Below are 20,023 nucleotides of genomic sequence, written 5' to 3'. Positions count from 1 at the left end.
TTTTCTTTAAGCGTTTTGCAAAAATATGCTTCAAAGAGAGTTGGGACACATTTCTCATTTTTTTAAAAAAAGAAACCCAACACATGCCCCTTAACATTCAAGTGCTGTAAACCATAACTGTTTAGAAAATTGAAAAGTCCTTGGAACTAACCCCCTAGAAAGTTTCATTAAGATTGATCGTGTATTTTTTGAGATATTAAATGTTTTAGCCCCCATTATATTCCTGATGCAACCTTAATTATTCTGGTACTACTGTGCCTGAATAATAATGTGAAATTTATACATTTTGAAGGCAACACATATTGAATGATAGTCTTACGCAGAAGCAACCTACTTTTTCTTCTTCAGCAAGAACAGGAAAATACAGAATGCTGTTATGGTCCTTTATAGATAATTGCACAAGAAAATGTTATATATGAGAATGGTAATTGGAATATATTTAGCACTGTGGTAAATTGTTCCTCTCAGATGTTTTGGAGGCAAAGGAGGGGTTTTCAGAGGGGTACAAAAGTTTCCTCCCTAAACTCCAAAAAGGTAGCTTTTAAGCGGAAGCAACTTGCTTGTCCCCCCCCCCCCCCATTCCCAGTGTTCTTCTTTTCCTCTTTTTTGCCCCAGCATTCTTCTTTCCCAAGTGGTCTGAGCCCATCAGAGAACATGAAGAAAATTCAGTGACCTCACAACAGCATTATGCAGCTAATCAGATTGGGTTGCATAATCACGTTACTGAGGGCAAATGAAGTCAATTATGTTGCCCTCACTCTCCATGGGTGGGGAAGGAACTATGTCCTAGTTGTCAAATACATCTATGCTGGGCTGGGCTGTAGTGTGGTTGTTCCATTGCCCACATTTACAGAGCAGTACAACAGAACAAGGCGCGTTGACATGGAAGTCTTGGCAATGGGGATACCCTTCACAAACGTTTATATGAGCTCTTGAACCCCTACGCCCCAAAAATGATGAAAGGAGCCCCCCTTGTTGGGAGAGCAGAAGTATTTTTCCCATGTTTCCTCAGCTCCATCATTTATGCAAGTTTCAGATGAGGTTTCCTCCATGTTGAGATAGCCAGTTTGCTTCTACTGAACACCTGAAAGCTGCTGGTTTTCTAGCCCTTGGGAATTGGGTCACAGGCCAGACGACATTAAGTTTGTGTGGGCCGTATTCAGCATTTATCCACAAAGACATTCTAAGTAGTGGGGTTAAATGAGCCTGAAAATTGTGAGTATATTAGCCTGTGACAGAGCTCTTCCTCATTAAACTTCATCTTATTTGAAAAGGAAAGTGCTTTTCCGTCTACAGGCTGTAGCTGTCTTTTCAGCACCAAGGACAGCGCCTACCTATTTACTCTTCCTCTACCTTTTTCACCACAATTGCAAAGAAGGAATGCCCCTTCTTTTGTACTGTACTCTAACCTGCCCCAGAAAAGAGTTATGAAAGTTGCAACTAGGCAAGGATTTATTTATTTTTTTGCAAATATGCTAGGTTCTCCATAGTGCTGCACAGAATGTACCATAAAAGAATGTGGCATGAAGTATTAACTACACGCAGCCATATCAGTGATGCTATCTCTCATGCATGTCCAATCCCCCTGATACTGCTGAATTAACACAAAGGAGAGAAGTGATACATGCAAGCTGACCACTTAGTTGGTGCTGGGAGAGGGGCAGGGAATGTGACCCCACAACACAGACAGGAAGACAGGGCTATAAGATCTGGGGTAGCATAGTGGCTAAGAAACTGAGCTGCAAATCAAGAAGCACTCGGGTTTGAAATGGAACTTCAAATCAAGTTTGAATCTTGTCTCTGCCATGCACTCACTGGATGGCCTTTTGCAAGTCGCTCTCTCTCTCTCATCCTCAGTCCTTATCAACCCCACCCCCTCATCTGAAATATGGGGTATGAAAATACTGACATTGTCAAAGCTTGATAAAGATTTCAGCTACATTTTTTAACATGCGAACAGTTGAAAGTTATTACTTTTTGTGAAATAGAAGTGATGATTTGTAAGCAAATGCATTAAATATTTGATTGGCAGATAGCGACTTTGTAAATAAAGTTTTGGAATCTGTAGCAATGAAAAATTCATTTCATATTGGCCATAATAAACAAATATAATATGCTGTGCATATTATATTTTGATTTCACTTCTGTAAAGACAAGCCACCTTACACAGAGAATGGAGTTTTCAAAACTCTCATTGCTGTGTGTAAAGCAAAATTTCCCTAATATCTATCCGTTGATTCGCCGTTCTGGGTGGTAGGAAGCAACAGTGGTTTTTGCAAGAGACACAAGCAGAGGTTGTAATGGGACTGAAATGAACAAACTGTTCCTCTTGACTTGCCAACCCAGAGCTTGTATGCCACATTCCTAGTCCTCCACCCTTGTCTGAGGATTTCAGCACTGAAGCAATCGAGGGGCACTATCGCGAGCTGGCATGCTAATTAAAACATTTAATAATACACCCTCCATAGTCACCCGTCGCTACACACACAAATTGCATTTTATATGTTTTTTATTTACTGCGCCAGTTTTAATTAAATCTGTAATCACTTGCCAGGGAAGGGTGGGGAGAGGGCGTGGCCTGGACTCTTGTTCTCCTTGCCTGGCTGGAGGGGCTGGTTTGAGCCTTCCAGGTTAGGCCCACAATGGGGTCCCTTCCAAGGGAAAGAGCACAAGATGGATGGGGAGGAATCAAGTCCAACTGCAAAAACATTCAGAAAGAGGAAAACCTGGGATGTGTCTGGATGAGAAAGGGGCTGCAAGAAACAAGGTTCTCGAGCGACATCTCAGGCTGGAGAGTTTATTATCTTGCTGTTCAGATGTGTTTTTTTAGTGATACTAGATTAGAAGCAGCCAATGATGATGACTGAGCATGATAGCTCTTAGCCTGAAGGATGACTTTGTTTAAAAGGAGTTTCCCAAGAGACGGATTGTAACATTTAAAGCGGGGAGGTTTCTTGGGGGGAGGGGAAGTGTAAAGAGTCACGTAGCTGTGCTCCCAGTGCAACTGTGCAAGGCTATAGTATCTCCCTACACTGGCATTATTCCCCACCCACCATTGTCTAGCTAACGTGTGTCTGTGTATTGCACTGTTAGCAACTTGCATGAGTTACTGGAGAAATGTACTGATCACACTCACTGGGCAATTAGAGCTAGATTTTTCACATGATTTTACTCTCCTTAGAAGGGACTTTCCTTTGGCTTATTTTTTAAACATGTTTTTTGCACAGGTAGATTTGGGCTCTTCTGAAAGGTTGCCTCTATGCATTACTTAACAGTGCAATCCTGTACATGTCTATTCAGACATGAGCTCCACTGGCTTCAGTTTGCCTTACCCCAGGTTGGTTGTTCTTGTTTTTTACTGTGGCCTAAAAGTATGCTCAGCATCGAGTATGAATGCCAGAGTTGTTTGCTCCGCTATGCTGTCAGAATAGTATTAGTCACATAATGCCGGGTCGATAAGCCAAGAGTAAATGTCAATTCCTTATGTGTTTCTTCAGTTTTGGTGTTATAAATAGTCTGACATACTATAAAGCCATGTTGCTTTGATATCTGTCTGTAAACTGTTAATACATTTAATCTTTTCTCATGAAACCAGCCATTTTGTTTCATGAAAACTTACACAAAATAAGATAAACAGGAAATCATAGGCTGATAACCTAGGGAAGGGTGTGTTTTTCTCTAAGAAACATCTACTGAGATAGTGACTCAATAAACTACTGATCAGAGGTGCATCTGTCAGCAGAAATACAATAGCCTCTTCCCACTGTAATACATTAATAGTTTTTTAAAGAAGAAAAAGATGCAGGAGCAGATCTGAAAGAAATGTGAACTGACTGTTTAAGTAAACTCTGTGTCGGTATGGGTTTCATCTCTGAGTCAATAAAAATATATGATGGTCATTAGGTAAAGAATAAAACAGTAAGTAAAGACATGATCGATCACATTTTTAAAGCTGTAGAAAAAGAGTGTGGTGTTCAATGCACTTCACTTAGGGTTGTCTATATTTTGCCACCCCAAACCAGACAGTGTATGTCTACAAATGTCCATTTGGAACTCCCACCTGTGTAGGCTTCCCCATTCATTGGGCAGAGCTGTCCCCTCCATGGAAATGACTGGGGAAATCTTTTGCAGGAGAGTTGAGCTTCACTGTGTATATCAGAGACCACACAGGAGGAACAAGATATTAATGTATCAGGATTGTTCCATGGGGTTTGCAGCTGAAACCTTTCAGCTTTTGTCACATGGGAAGCCACATGGGAAGCAATTTCTCCATCATCACAGACTTTGGGGGGGGGGTCTTCAATTAAATGGTGAACATTGCCTTTCTGAGCTGCTTTTCACATGAAGATAGTTGCCAAGGAGGTAACCAGTATGGTCCCCTCCAAATGCTACAACTCACGTCAGCCCAACAAGCATAACCAAAGCCAGGGATGATGGAAGTTGTAGTCCAACAACACCTAGAGGGTACTGCATTGACAACCCCTGCTCTACAAGGCTGTTGTTGCATGTTCTTTAGCCCTGATCTCACTGGTTATACCACCTGGACCCTAAAACAGACAAAATCTATTGTTGTAGGCACCCTGTTTGAGATGTTATTTGGCAAACAATGTTTGCTCATGTGCCTTCAATAAGGAATGTGTGCTTAGACTGTATATGCAGCCAAGGTGTTCCCTGCAAAAAGCAGCTGTGTTAAGAAAATATATTGGCTCTGATCTAAAGCCACAGGTACATGGCCTGCATTGCTTACTATGGCAAATAGAAATCCCCAAATGTACAATAATAATAATTTATTATTTATACCCCGCCCATCTGGCTGGGTTTCCCCAGCCACTCTGGGCAGCTTCCAACAGAATATTAAAATACAATAATCTATTAAACATTAAAAGCTTCCCTAAACAGGGCTGCCTTCAGATGTCTTCTAAAAGTCTAGTAGTTGTTTTTCTGTTTGACATCTGGTGGGAGGGTGTTCTGCAGGGCGGGTGCCGTTAGCGAGAAGGCTCTCTGCTTGGTTCCCTGTAACTTGGCTTCTCACAGGGAGGGAACCGCCAGAAGGCCCTCAGCACTGGACCTCAGTGTCCAGGCAAAATGATGGGGGTGGAGACGCTCCTTCAGGTATACTGAACCGAGGCCATTTAGGGCTTTAAAGCTCAGCACCAACACTTTGAATTGTGCTCGGAAACGTACAAACACCAATCATTAATATATCGCTTTTAACAGATTCAATTTAACACAGGCAGCCCTGCATTTCCTTCTTCATTATTATTTTCCTGTTCTGAATCTGGTGCAGAAGGCCCATGTGCCACCTTTTTCTCAACTCTACCTATATGTCAGTTGTGGCCATTCCTAGTGAGAGGTGACCTGGTGGCTACTGCTGTCCATTATGTCCAGCCTTGAAGTGTTGTAATGTGCTCTCTGTGGGGCTACCTTTTAAAATAGGGAAGGCTAACCTATAGTACTCTTGATGCTGTTGTACTGTAACTCCCATCATCCCTGGCCCTCTACCATGCTAGCTGGGGCTAATGGAAGTCAGAGTCCAACAACGTCTGGAAAGGGCTGCAGGTTCCCTGCCCCTGCTTTAAGAACTGCCAAGTCTCTAGTTTTGTGATGACATTCCATGCTATCGAAGCCAATGAATTTGGGGGTCTATGTGTGTGAGTCAATATGCACAGCCACCTTCCAGCACACTGCTGTCATGCATGCATGTGGGTAGGGACCGCCAGCATGATCACACAAGTCCATTAGAAAGCTGAAACAAGGCTGACACTATGTGTTGCTTCGCTGGAGACAAGCCACAGTGGTTACTGCCCATTCTAACTGGATGCAATGAGAGAGAGGCTGTTGGAGATTTTGGAAAGATTAATATTTTGCTTTCCCTTCTCCACTCCATTGTATAAAATGATTGAAGGAAATCAATACATGAAGCATTTTTCTCAGCCTTGGTAATGCAGAATCTTATACCATGTAATGTTTCATTGATTGACTGCAAGGAGGCAGGAAAATCAAAAAAGGGGGAAAGAGAAGGTGTGCTAAGAAGGGAAAGGGTGAAGGAGCCTGGCGGAATGCCACACCTCTGCAGAGGCCTTTGAGCTTACCCAGTCGGGGATCTTAGGAAGTCCTCTTTCTATTAAGCATGCATTTGTTTTGTTTATGGATTGCTTTCCATGAGGCATCCTGAAGCAATTCACAATATAATAAAGCACACATAAAAGCGATTGCATATATAGAAAACAGTTAAAGCATGTCACACTCAAGAGGGGAAGCGCCTGTGTATTTTTCTCTAGGGACTGATTTGTACAAGCCACAAAGTGGACAAGAGCATTTACTGACGCAGAGTTCAAGCATGCCCAAAACTCACTTGGCCCCAAACTAGCTATGATACTAAACTTGTCATTAGCGAATCATGTCTTTGTGGCTTTTAAAGCCTTTTGAGCAGGTATTCAGAGAGGCTGTTTCATTGGAAATGGACCCTTCCCCCCCACTACCATAGCCCCGGTCACTCACATGCCCTGAGAAGCTGCTGTTAGCCCTAGAAGGAAAACTCCCATTGGCATTGTTTCTGTTGTTCACCAGCTCTTTAGCATGTGGCATCCACACACAATAGTGGCCTCCTCCTTGGCATAAATCAGGCACCTGCAAACATTGCAGATGAAGAGGATAACAGTACACAGGGTTAGAAATGCTTTTGAATGAGATGCTGGGGCATATGAAACCTGAATGAATGAGTAGTTTCTCTTGCCCCATACTTGCAGATAAATCAGCATTAGAAAGGAAGGAGAAGTGGGGGGGGGGGAGAAGAAATGCTCTATGTGCATGTGTATTGCATGCCTGAACAAACTTGAATTAAATAGTGATTATTTTAAAATTTTACTATGCCAGTAGCAAGAAATGTGCCTATGGAGTTATTTAAATGGAAGAATTTCCTTTATTTATTTGTAGGGGTTTTGTAAAGTGCTTGACACTGTAAGGGCTGCGAACCTAACATTAACAGGTTTATCATCAAATCCTGCCTATGAGGCAAAACACTATAGTCATTAGGGGAAATGAGGCACAAAAGGCCACTAATATTTGAGGATGCAGCATGAGATATGTTAAGGCTCATTTCAGAAATTCTGAACACCTGCAGATGCTCTTAGATTTCAGCTGCTATTATGGATGCTCTGTAGGCCCGAAGCAAAATTCACCAGGAACAGAACTCTTACAACTCCCAAACATTTAAAAGAGATTTTTACAGAACAAGTTCTCAACAGACTGTGTCTGAAGTGCCTCTTTAAAACAAAACAAAACAAGCCCCCTTAAATTTAACGAACATTTTGCTGCACTAGTTTCCCAACAGAAATCAGGTGTGATTCATTTAGATGGGGAAACGATGTACCTGTCCCTTATGCCCCTAAATCAGAAATTCAGATAACTGGGAGATGTATCCATAGATTTTTCAGATGCACGGGTAGGTGCAAGATCAGTGGATTAATTGATCCTTCCTCTAAAGTTACTGATACGTGGCAACTGAAATTGCCTAACCTTTGATAGGCTGCAAAACCTATATGAATTTCCTATTCATTGGTCATTGGTCAATCCTCAGCATTCTGATCAGAGCTGTTTTGCCTGAATTCTGAGGTTCTCTCTTCTATAGTACCAAGCAACTTGTGGGCACACATACACACCAGTCCTTTGCCCTAGTTCACCTTTGCTCGAGCCCCTACCTCAGGGCCGGATTTAGGTTTGATGAGGCCCTAAGCTACTGAAGGTAATGGTGCCCTTTATATGTCCAGCTGTCCTTTGTCAACAACAAATTGTCACTGTTTTTTGTGTTGAATATATGCTGTATGGTAATTTATGGACCTAATAGGTATCTAAGGCCATTTGCCACTGTTGCTTTATGTAGGTTTTATTTGATTTTTATCTTATATTTTGGAAATGTACCTCCAATTTTTTTTCCTTTAAATTTTGGGGGGGGCCTAAGATATAGCTTGTTAGCTTATACATGAATCCGGCACTGCCCTACCTTATACCTGCTCTCCCAATGCCTGCTTAGCTGTTTGGCTTCAGTAATTGTGTAGCTGAGAGTGATTCTGGACTCTTGCACTTGGCTGTGACAGCCAGGTGTTTGATAGTCATTAAGCTGCATTATGGGAGGGCCTTCTACAACTCATCAAATTTGGAGATTTGTATTCAAAAGTCCAGATAAGAAGGCATCAACCTTATCTTTGTTACTATTCTAAAATGTTTTCGGACAATGTGCAACAAAAACCCAAACCCTAAAGAGAGATCTGCAAATGGTATCACCAGGAACGTAGCCCTGATACTATACTGAACATGAAAGCAAAAATGCCCAGCACACTGGGATTGTCAGAATTGTTGTGGTAATCAGAATAAAGTTATTTGAGTAAAGAAGCAGAATTCAGTAAAAGTATCTGAAGTGTGATTCATCTGTCTGTAATGATCCTTAGGGGTTTGATCAAAGGGTAGCAAGAATAATGAAGTTCAAGGGAGGAGAAGCTGCTGTAGGAAGAATTTCTGGAAGTGCTAAATATAGGCTGTTTCTCCCCCAAAAAAAAAAACCATGATGCAATAGCATGTCCTTTATTTCAGTAGCATTTTGCTAACTAGCTGTCAAAGAAACAATTTCACATGGGTTTTTCAGGGTTTTGAGAGAAGAATGACATGATGATGATGATGGTGATGGTGATGGTGATTGGCTGCCCCCAATCCCAGGTTCTGTGTGTGCTCTGATGGAGGCTTCCGATGTATGTGCAATGAAGATGTGCTTGCAGAGCTCCACCACCACTTTGAAGCAAGGGGAGGATCCGTTGTGCCAAGAGGCTAAGCCCTCCAAGTGTCAGCTTTCAAAGAAGCCAGATAGAATTGATGCTATTCGCTACATGAGATGCTTTCAACCTCATGCACTCAAACTCCTGCAGCAAGCAAGCTGTGTGAAAGAATTGCATTGGGCAATTGTCACCCTCTCCATAAATCCATCCTCTTGACAGCACTGACATTTGAAAGTGACTGGCCCTAAGAGCATTTTCATTATTCACTGTGATACTGGCTGCTTTTGTTTGGAAGCTGCTTTATTGTTGATATGGTTTCACCAACAGCCTATGAGGTCAGTATCTTTTAGAACAACTCTATGACACCATATTCTTCATTAATAGTTACATTAAGAATCTGTAGCTCATATCACCAAAGGAATCATACTTGGACGGATTTGCTCCTATCTCCTCAGGGTCCCCAAAGCCTTCTCTTCCTGTATGGGCTGTGTGTCCCACTCAGTGTCCAAGCTGGAAAAAAATAGAATAATCTTGCTGGTGCTGCCTTGTTCTGAATCCAAATCATACAGGATAGTGTGCTTATTAATCAGCCAGCCAACAAACCACTGAGTCTTTCTGCAGGTTACTTCATGCTGAATCAGCCAAATTGCAGCTTTATCTTCAGTTTGGAAAACTGGGTATTTATTCATAGCAATATTTATATGTTGCTTTTCAGTCCTATACGGCACCCACAAAATGGCTCATTAAAAAAACTAATAATAGTAAAAGGAAAAGGAATTTAAAAGTAATAACTAATTCAGTAAAAAAAACAGCATTATAAACTCTGGGAATCAGACAAAAATCAAAGGTACATCTAAATGGTTGGCATACATATGTCTCAGGAGATAATGGAGCAGTGTACCTTTGGGGGTGAAATCGGACCATGGGAGAGTTACAGTGCTTCTATGATGGCTGTAGAGACCGATAAGGGAGAGACATGTTTTGTTGCAGCTGGGGCAGATGAAGGCGTCTGGTTGTGCTACTGCAGATACACCATGGTGTTTCTTCTCTCTGCATTCCTCCCAGCGGTCATTCCTCCTCTGGTTATTGCTATGGATACCCAACCTGACTGTCTGTCTTCGGGCACTGCAGTCATCTGCAAGGAATTCCCATATGGTGGGATTGATGTTGCCAGCCTTCATGTCACATTTGCCAACATCTTTATAATGGGCCTGGTGGCTGGAGCCAGCTCCCCGTAGAGAATTACTGTTTCAATTATTGTTTTGAAATTTGGGAGGGAAAAGGTTTTCTGGGAGGCATTTAGACACTGGAGGGAAATTTCCACCATAAATGGAAAAGATGTAGCCAATAGATTGTCTCTATGTGTGCCTGATACACAAGCAAAGAACGTCTAATATCACTCCTAGGTTCAGGGCTCAAAACTATGTGCAGTCGTATAGCATCAGTCTAGCATTTGATGTGTCAACCAAGACTGTAGTTGTTGGATTAAAATGGGGGGAAATGCAGTTCTGCAATTGAGCATTTTGCGCAAGATGGGAGCAGTCGCTGCAGTGCTGCAGGCGGCGTCTCGTCAGATCTTCCGCATATCATGTGTTGGACAAGTAAGGGGTTTTTCCGTTGACTGGGGGATGGTACGTGATGTTAAGAGAAGAAAGACAAGTTATATAACTTGCAGCATGTAAGGAGTGGGCGAGGGGTAGACGACTCTTGGTAGAAGACTCTTAACTAGAAGGGGGCAACCTTGTTTAATTTTGTCAAACCTTCCACACTTGTTCCTCTTGCATATTTAAAATGGACATGGAAAAATAAAGCAGTCCCACACTTGGGGGGGGGGTGTATGTTTTTGTAACCCATTCAAGAACTGCTTTTTGCAATGAAGAATGGGCTAAAAATATTTCAGATAACATAAAATTCTCTGAATCCCAAGCGATCAGTTACGACATAGTTTCTAATTGCTGCATTTTCATGTTTCAATTGAGATGTCATTTGTAAGAAACAAATTATGATCTCCCCTAATTTTTCAGTAAAGTTTTCCTGATTATATAGATATAAATTAACTACACATATAAACTACACATTAAAACACAGCCACATGTAGCACTAGCCTGAGGGACGCTTCTCTGCTTTGAAAGCATTCTCATCAAGGAGTGATTTGCAACTACAAAGTCCTGGCCGTGTGCAACATTTATCCTAAGACTCCCCATACCACTTTTCTCTAGCAGGATTCCAGGCTCAAGCTTGGGAGATAAACACAGCCTTGGAACCTTTATGGGCATAAAAGGAAGGAGAGCAGGAGATTGCAAAACAGAACAAACTGAGAGTAGTCTAAAACTATTCTAGCAATAAATGTGAAAATACCAAATGGTCCTCAACCTATCAGAACTCTCCACACATATGTCCCCCCCCCCTTGTTCATAGCACTGCTTCAGAATGGAATTGTAGAATGAAAATTAGCCATACTGCTTTGCACAAGGAAGGAGTCAAAAGGCAGGAGATGATACACATGTTGTTGGCAGCTAGCTGTGGTCTAAACCACTGAACCTCTTGAGCTTGCCAATTGGAAGGCCGGTGGTTCGAATCCGCACGAAGGGGTGAGCTCCCGTTGCTCTGTTCCAGCTTCTGCCAACCTAGCAGTTTGAAAGCATGCCAGTGCAAGTAGATAAATAGGTACCACTGTGGTAGGAAGGTAAATGGCGTTTCCGTGCACTCCAGTTTCCGTTACAGTGTTCCGTTGTGCCAGAAACGGTTTAGTCATGCTGGCCACATGACCCAGAAAGCTGTCTGTTGGACAAACAGCGGCTCCCTCGGCCTGAAGCGAGATGAGTGTCGCAACCCCATAGTTGCCTTTGACCGGACGTAACCGTCCAGGGATCCTTTACCTTTTTTCTTTTTAACCAGTAAAAGATGGGCATGAAGCCAGTAGTTCACCTTTGAAGTAGAAGCTGAGCAGAGTGAGCTGAGCAACAACATTGGCAAATTGTAACTAGCTACGTTTGGTCTTGGCTTTACACTCTGATCCACCATGCTGGCAGTTGCTCTACATTTTGAAGTGTGCTGTCTTCTTTTCCATTGACCTCAGAAATAGCAGCATGTTACTTAAGTAGTGGCTGCATTAGAGAACACCCGAAATAACCATTTAGCCTGCCTTTGCATACAAATAAAAATGCTTAGTTTCCCACTCATCTCATTCCATTTCTCCAGCAGTGTGTTGTTTGTGGTTTTTGCCACTTTTTAGAAGGCAGTTCTTAAGCCGTTGCTTAAAGCCCTCTTCAGAGCTGGACGGTGTGGCATGCTCGCCCATGTTCAGGTGTCACCACACTACAGCTCCGTAGATAAACTCTTTGACACTAGCTAGTGAAAGGAGTATCTCTTACGTTTTATTTTAACATTCTGGCATGGTTGTTAGCTTTATGAAATCCCTTCTGAGTCATCATCCAAGCACTGAAGAGAGAAGGTCAAAGCCATTTCCCCTTCTTTAGGGAGCGTGATCTCAAAGGTGCATGCAGAGGGAATGCCTTTGCAGCCCCAGAAATGCATGTGCATAATAATAGATACAGCGGCTGGATGTACATGAGTGCATCTAGGAAATCAGGCCAGAGCTCACACCCAATAAACTCCAGTATTCCCCCACAGGAACTGCATCAGGAAGCAGGAAATGAGTTGTTTTACCTGTGCTTTGAACCTTTCCAAAAGTCTAGCTGGAAAAAAGAGCTATAAGTGTGAACTGACAAAGTCATAGCATAAGTCTTGCATCTATCACCTTGACCATGACTCTAGCAATTGCTAATTCATGCTGGGGTGCTTTTCTGTGATACTTTGAGCCCTTCTCAGAGCCTGCCTGTATGCCCCGATTTCTTGGCTGTGAGATGCCACAAACTCAGCTGCCCTCAGGTGTGTTTCCTGATTGTTCATAGAAAGCCCTGAAATCCTCTGCTGCAGAAGAATGTGTGATCTTCGAAGAATGAATATGAGAGGATGACTAGAATGATGATGACTAGTGGGGCTCACACCTCTTTTTCATCTTGCCAACCTGTGCTCAAAGAACTACTTCCCCCACCTCAGCTCTGACTGCAGCTCTCTAGGAAATTCTCCACTTGATTTTCTCCCCTTGAGTGCTGTTAATAGAGGCATGTTGGATGGGAGAGAGGTTTTTAAAAAAATGAAAGAAAGAGCAGGCTGGCAGCGACAAGTAACCAAGTGCCTGTTCTTTTGCACATTCCTTAAATCCTGGCCCCAGCTGATTAATCACAGAGTCAGGCTGCTCTGAGCTTATCACTTTCCTTAATAGCTGAATAATTTAAAACCTCTGTTTGCTGGCGTCTTAATTGCTTTTGCATTAGACACGAGGGCCACCATGAATGCAGAATGGGACCAACCCCAGTAGGGTCTTTCTCTCCCCCCCCCCCCCCACTTCATTCAATGTCTCTTTGGAACTGGCTTAGAGGGGAGAAACTGGGCTGTGGTTCCTAAAGGGGATGCAGGCAATTTATTTCCCATCTGCTGTGGGTGGCCAGAGGGACAAATGCACTTCATGGTGCGCTGACTCTTATTCTTCAGAAGGCTTTGATATTCTTCATGCCTGGAATATAATTTCCATCCAGTCAGGGGGTGGGTGGGTGTTTTACTTGTGGATTTGTGGAGTGGCTTCACATGAGCAGGGTATGGCAGTCTGCATATCTGCAAGGTGCTAAGAGACAACCCAAAGCTAATCTTCAGTCTCAATAGTACAATTAAGTTCATATTACTAATAACTGGTGTGAGTGGCATAAGGAGTTCATTGTTCCGTTTGCTTATCTCTGTGTATCACATGCTACAAAAGGCGGCCAAAAAAAAAAACCTCTGCCACTGATCTAAGTGTAAACACTACTGGGACTGGGTTTGTCTCCATTTTTGAGGAAGAAATGACAAAATATTATCAATTTAGTCTTATTCTAGTCCTATTTGGGGATTTTTCTGTGCTATTTATTGAATCTGATGGGACAGATAATGTCATGATTTACACCAGGGGTCAGCAAACTTTTTCAGCAGGGGGCCGGTCCACTGTCCCTCAGACCTTGTGGGGGACCAGACTATATTTTGAAGGGGGGAGAATGAATGAATTCCTATGCCCCACAAATAACCCAGAGATGCATTTTAAATAAAAGGACACATTCTACTCATGTAAAAACACGCTGATTCCTGGACCATCCACGGGCTGGATTTAGAAGGCGATTGGGCTGGATCCAGCCCCCAGGCCTTAGTTTGACTACCCATGATTTACACCACCTGTAACGCATTAAAACCAACACCCAACTATCAGCTAGTTCCCAGTACTACAGATAAATACATTTGATGGTGTTTAGTGGTGTAGACACATTCATAGGTGTTACTCATGAAGTTATTAACATGGCTGGTCTTCCTACTAGTGCAGTTGTAGCACTGGTAGTAATGGCAAGGTGTGGTCATGAATACACTTGATGCAATTCCTGTGCAGCTGCTTCTTGCGAAAGGACTGTTGACAGTTAGCCCAACAATCAGGGATAATGAGCATTGTCAATCATAATTCTTCAACTGGAATTATCAACAACTCAGCAAATTATTAGCATTTCAACAACTCCATCAATTGGGCTGTGTAGAAAGAAGTTCCGCACCTCTGTGGCCATATAGCTTTGTGGAAGCATCTTGTGTGTGTTTTCTTTCTAAATTACAGAGAATCTGCCCTTTGGTGTCCAAATTCTAGGCACACTGATCTTGTTTTCTTTTTGTTTCTTGCAGCCACAGTAATCCTTAACGAACTCAACTGGACTGACGCCTTGGAGGATGTATTCGTTGAAAACCGAAAAGAAGATCCATCTCTGCTATGGCAAGTCTTTGGGAGTGCCACAGGCGTGACTCGCTTCTACCCAGGTTTGTGCCATTCTAAAGTGAAAGAGGGGGAAACCTACTGATATGGGCCAGAGCAATGACACCACAATTATACATGTACTGGTGTAGTTGGAGTAGAGGAAGTGGCGGGGGACAGCTTTTCCCATTGTGTCTTTGTCCTTGAATATTAGTCCTGTTTGGATTTCACTATTGGGTTCAGTACTAACAGGAGCTGCTTAGGATGGAGGATAGTGATAGCTACACATCCCTTCCTTTCCTGTCTTTCCATTCCATCCAGGATTTCACAATATGGGCCAATGGCTAGATGTGTTTAGTGTGATTTGTGGACCACAGTCCTCTGCCCCTAGAACTCCATGTACCCCTCCCCTCAATAGCATCCATATGAATTCATCTTCACTGGCCTGTAGTATTGTTTCCTGTTGCCAGATAACACCAGGGGCAGACTTTGGTAATCTTTCATAATATGCAGGGGCGGAGGAAGGGGAGTGCAGGGTTGCAGGCAGCCCCAGGTGTCACCACTGAGGGGAGTGACAAAATGCCAGGCAGCACTCACCATGGGGCCTGCAGCACGCCTGAGCCACACGTCTCTCCTAGGAGAGACATGGTGGCTTGGGCGCGCACAGGCTCCCCACTGCCCAAATGGTCCGCCCGCTGCCTCCCCCCCCCCAGCTGCAGGGCAGCTGAGTGGGAAGAGGCAGGCAGACTCCGGAGGCCCTGCAGTGCACCCCGCCCCTATGGGAGGCTGGCACTGCACCTGGGCACGCCGCCCCAGGCACCCAAGCAGCTTCCTCCGCCGCTGATAATATGGCACCCTGTACAAGGCCAAATTTTGGCTCCCCTAAATGGATCTTCTTGGTTATGGATCTTCTCAATTTTGTGTCCCCTCAGCTGGGTGCCCTATGCAGAGAAACCACCTGCATCAGCCTAAATTAGCCACTGATAACACTTTTTGCATAATCATCTCTCTTGCCATTGACTTGTAGCAGGTGGGCTTCCACATGTACCCTTTGCTGCCTTCCTTCCCCACTATTTGTATTTCCCTGTATAGGCATCAGCTGTGCTTCTTCTAATATTACTTCTAATTGTCTCTTCTAATTGAAGCCACTCCTTGGAGGATGCCCAATAAGATTGACCTGTACGATGTCCGACGAAGACCTTGGTAAGTAAAGAGTTGCACTGAAGTAGGTGGATCCTGGGTTGCATACCACAGGAACAATAGTCTCAGAGTTGATAACAGGGGGCCTATCATTTAAAATGTAGAGTTAAGCACACCTAAGCACATTCAACTAACTTTTACTCACCATAGTCCCATTAAAATTTATGATCATAACTAATTTAGGTCCATTAATTGTAAAGGGTTTACTCTGAGTAAATCTTAGTTGACTACACCCATGCATGTTTTTCAAATTACAGTTGCACCTGTTCTTTCACCTCTTACTCTGGTGCTAGCTGATCTTTAAAAGTGCTTCACTCTAGCAAACTGTATTCAGTGTTAAGCCTTAACCAAAGTGGAACAGCTGAGCCACCACGACTCATGTCAGCAGAGCAGTGGATGCACACGCACACATGATACCTGCTGAATTGCACGGTCCAGGCTAGAATTCTCTCAGCCTGCTCACTTGGTCCAAGGGACCATCTATGGAAAAAGGTGGCAGTGTGTAGAACCAAATGATGAAAATGTTTTGTAAGGCCTGTAAACGCCATCTTGGTAGTCAAGATAACCCTGAGACTAATTGTTTGTTGCTGCAAGAATGGCCACACATGCTTTGATATATGCTGATTGGCTCGCTTTGATGGTATATTTATCTGTGGGTTTGGGATGCATGGGTAGTTAGGCGAGGGGCGGCTTCTCATACTGGCTGACTGTCAGCTACTCCCTTTTCTGGGAGTTGGAAAGGGCTATTGATGCCAGCTTTCATAGCTTGCTTTATGTATAAGTAATGCTTAAATGCTTTCCCGCGTGTGGGAAATTCATGAGAACTGCTTGCTGCTTCAGCATCCATCCTAAGCCTATAAAGGCAGCAGGGCACTGCAGGTAAGTTTACACATTTCTTTAATAAAGCACTAGAACTGGCACTTTTGACATGTTTCTTTCGTATCCCTGTATCAGACTAGTTGTGCAGGCCTTCCTTTGGGCCTGCAGATCAAGACAGGCAAGCAGCCATTCCTGTGAAAACCAAGAATCGCCACCCCACCCTCAGGTACCAGCTCTGGAGGAATGGCTCAGAAAGCTGACACTGATGCTCCCCAGCAAAGGCAACCTTCTCCCTCTGCCTAATGGTAGGGGTGAATAGCATAGTATTCATCCATAGCTGTGATATTGGATGCACAGCTTCTGGGAGAAGCAATAGACTCACAGTGGAGAGAAGGCTTTGTCATGGAAGGACATCTTCTTCTCACTGGGCAAAAACGTGTAAGCAGAGCTGAGAGGAAATGCTGCAAAGAACTAGAAATGCTGGAAGCGCTTGAAGGTAGGGAAGGCGGAAACACACAGCACCTCGTGGCAGAGATGCAGATGAGGACTCTGATTTGTGAAATGCCAAAACAGCAAAGAACGGAGGGGGGGAAAGCCACACACAAAAAAAGTAATGCGCCCACCCAAAGCTAGTGCTGTTATTGCCTGTGCAATTACTGTGTTAAAGGTGATTGCCTGCGTGTTGCAGACAGCTATTTGAGGCCACGTAATTCCCCCACTCCCCCAACCCACACATTCCATTTCCTGGCAACAACGTTAAGTGCTAGAAAAGTGCAACATCTTCCTCACCATAAAAGTGCTACCTGGAGTGAATGCATCTACATCCCCTTCAACAAGGGAACATCAAGTGTGCATTTATTCATTGTGCAAATAAACGAGCATCTGAACAGGCCTTTGGAGCAGCTGTCTCAGAAAAGGGCCAGACCCTATTGGCTCTGGGTGGCACCTGGGTGGCAGATTATCCCAGGTGGAGACCAGATACGAGCACAGAACGTCAGTCCCATGTGCTGGCCTTTAGAAGTGTGCTTGCAGGAGGTGGCAGAGAGCCTCAGCGTTCTGCTTAGCAAAAGGCATTGCGGGTGGGGAGGGGATAACTCCTGAGTGCCTTCAAGTTTGTCTTCAACCTTTCTGCCCCTGTAAATTGTCTCAGCTACCAGAAACTAACAGAGCGTTCTGAGTAATGAAATGTAAATGAGCACAGTATGTTCAGCACTGCCACTACGAGGGTCTATTAAACTGGAGCGGGATTTACCAAGACCATGGGTGCATGGAGCCATCCAGCAGGCTCTCCCGTTCCCTCCCATCTCCGATATCTTCTCTGTGTCTCTGCTCCCTCCTTCCCTCAACTAGTCTGTATGAAATTCCAGGTCTGTGAGCAGCCAGCTCTGTCCAATTTTCATTTCACACATCGTTGCCATTGGAAAATGGATACAATAACACAGGCAGAGGCATCCAAGCTGTGGCTCTCATCAGCTTCCTCCCCCTCCCTCCCTTTGTATATCTTTGGAGAGGAGAGGCAGAGGGGGTTAGATAGATAGATTATAACCTTAGATACAGATAAATGGGGCAGGGCTCTTCCGCCCTCCCCACTGAAGTTGCAATTGTAAATTTAGCCCTTATTCACAGACAGCTTTAGGTAGGGCTCTCATCTTCTGTAAGGGGGAGGGAGTAGAGAGAGAAATGGAAAAGGAAAAACAAATAACTCTCAAGGAGCAGAGCCAGAAGGACAGGAAGATAAATGTGGCACACGGCGACAGACTACATTTAAGTGAAAGCTGCAAGCGTCAATTTAGCCACACACCAAGTTAAGCATGATTGAATCAGTTACGATTAGCCCAGGTAAAAGGCACTAGCTTGGCAGCACTAATTACGCCTGTGCAAGTGCAGGGTGCTTAGGATTTAATTTTCCTCCATTTATTTTGGAGCTCTTGTATATGAGCAGAACAGGTATGGCTTTGCTTCATACAGAATATTCATGTGTGCGCACGCTCTTAACATACACGGGGGGGTGGAATAGAAATTACGGCGCCTTTGTTTTGTAGCATGCTACTTTTAGATTGTAGGTAAACATTGTTCTTATTTTACATTGATTTTGCCCGTGTCCTAGACGGGTCTTTCTCTCTCTTTTTCCCATGGGGTAAATGACATTCCTTTTGTTGCCGGCATTTTCTCCCACCCAAAAGGCTGCTCAAACAAGTTCAAACAAGTATTTACCAGCCACGCAGAGACAGTGGGGTGGGAATGGGGGATCTTGAGCAGGAAGCCCTGGCTGGGCAACAAAGAGAGAGAAAATATCTGAGTCGGAGGCAGTTTTCTTTTTTCCCTTTAGCCTTCATATACATAAACAGCAGCAGCTCCTTTCAAGTCTGTCCTTTAAACTTCAGGTCCCCGCTTATCGGGAGACAGACAAAGCACAGTCGCCACAGGGCTGCCTGCAGGATGGATAAGGCTCTCTCTGTGTGTGCAATGTGGGTCTGATCTTTTCCATTCTGCACATGCATTAATGCAACTGCATGGTGGTAGACTTGAAAGCAGAGGCACCTGGCAGAGAGGTCTCAAGAAGGGACTTATTTTGGTTCTTCTGCACATCACCTATGAAGAAAATGTTTTCTTTTAGCAGGTGGATCTTTGCACCTGCCACTCAAAAGAGGTGGATCTGAGTTTTTGAAACAGCTTAGCTTCATTCCATTTAAGCTCCAATGAAAGCTATGGAGAGGGCCTTCTTGGTTCTTGGTGCCTGCTCCCAGATTGTGGAACTCCTTCTCACAGGAGGCTAGGCTGCTACCCCCCCCCCCAGCTTTCCTTTTACCAGCAGGCAAATAACTTTCTGTAGACTGACCTTTGGCCTCTAACTGGTTGTTGTGGCAGGATATTTTACTGGTGGGGTTGTTGTTATTATTATTTTCCTCTTGCTATGCTTTTAAATGTTTTGGTGTTTTGATTCAGTGCTGTTTTAGAGATGGTAACTTAACGGTTTGCTTGTTTGTTTAACAAATATAACTAATTGGTGTGGGTTTTTAAAAATTGTATCTGCTTTTCATTCATGTTGCAAGCCTCCATGAGTCCTGCACTGGGATGTAAATAAATGAATAAGCCCCCCAAGTTCTTGGACCTGTGGAAAATCTGTACCAGCACCGCAGGCCTTGACTAGCCATAAATATCTGTGGTCTTGAGCATGAATCTCTCATAACCACTCTCCATAAGGAAATTTGGGCTAGGCCCTATTACAAGGATGGGAAACCCATGGCCTCCCCAGATGTTGCTAGACACCAACTCCCATCCACCCCAGCCAGCCAGCAAAGCCAGGGATGATGTGAGTTGTAGTCCAACAACAGCTGGAGGGCCACAGGTTCTCCATCTGTGCCATATGGGGTAGGCTGTTACCTTCCACCTGTAGTTATATAATTTGTTGGAA

General features: G+C 43.8%; 1 protein-coding gene across 4 annotated transcripts in view; it reads left to right on the top strand.

The window, feature by feature from the left end:
* Positions 1–20,023, top strand: part of CACNA2D2 (calcium voltage-gated channel auxiliary subunit alpha2delta 2) — a 529,531-nt gene that overhangs the window by 392,319 nt on the left and 117,189 nt on the right. For all 4 annotated transcript variants that reach the window (XM_080996409.1, XM_080996408.1, XM_080996407.1 and 1 more), the window contains 2 exons: positions 14,523–14,654; positions 15,735–15,792. In XM_080996409.1, coding sequence (XP_080852535.1) covers positions 14,523–14,654; positions 15,735–15,792 — 190 coding nt within the window. The remainder of the gene's footprint in view (positions 1–14,522; positions 14,655–15,734; positions 15,793–20,023) is intronic.

Source organism: Podarcis pityusensis (genome assembly GCF_964106645.2).
Source record: "Podarcis pityusensis genome assembly, chromosome: 2".
Lineage (NCBI taxonomy): Eukaryota > Metazoa > Chordata > Lepidosauria > Squamata > Lacertidae > Podarcis > Podarcis pityusensis.
This window is presented reverse-complemented; position numbering and strand designations above follow the sequence as displayed.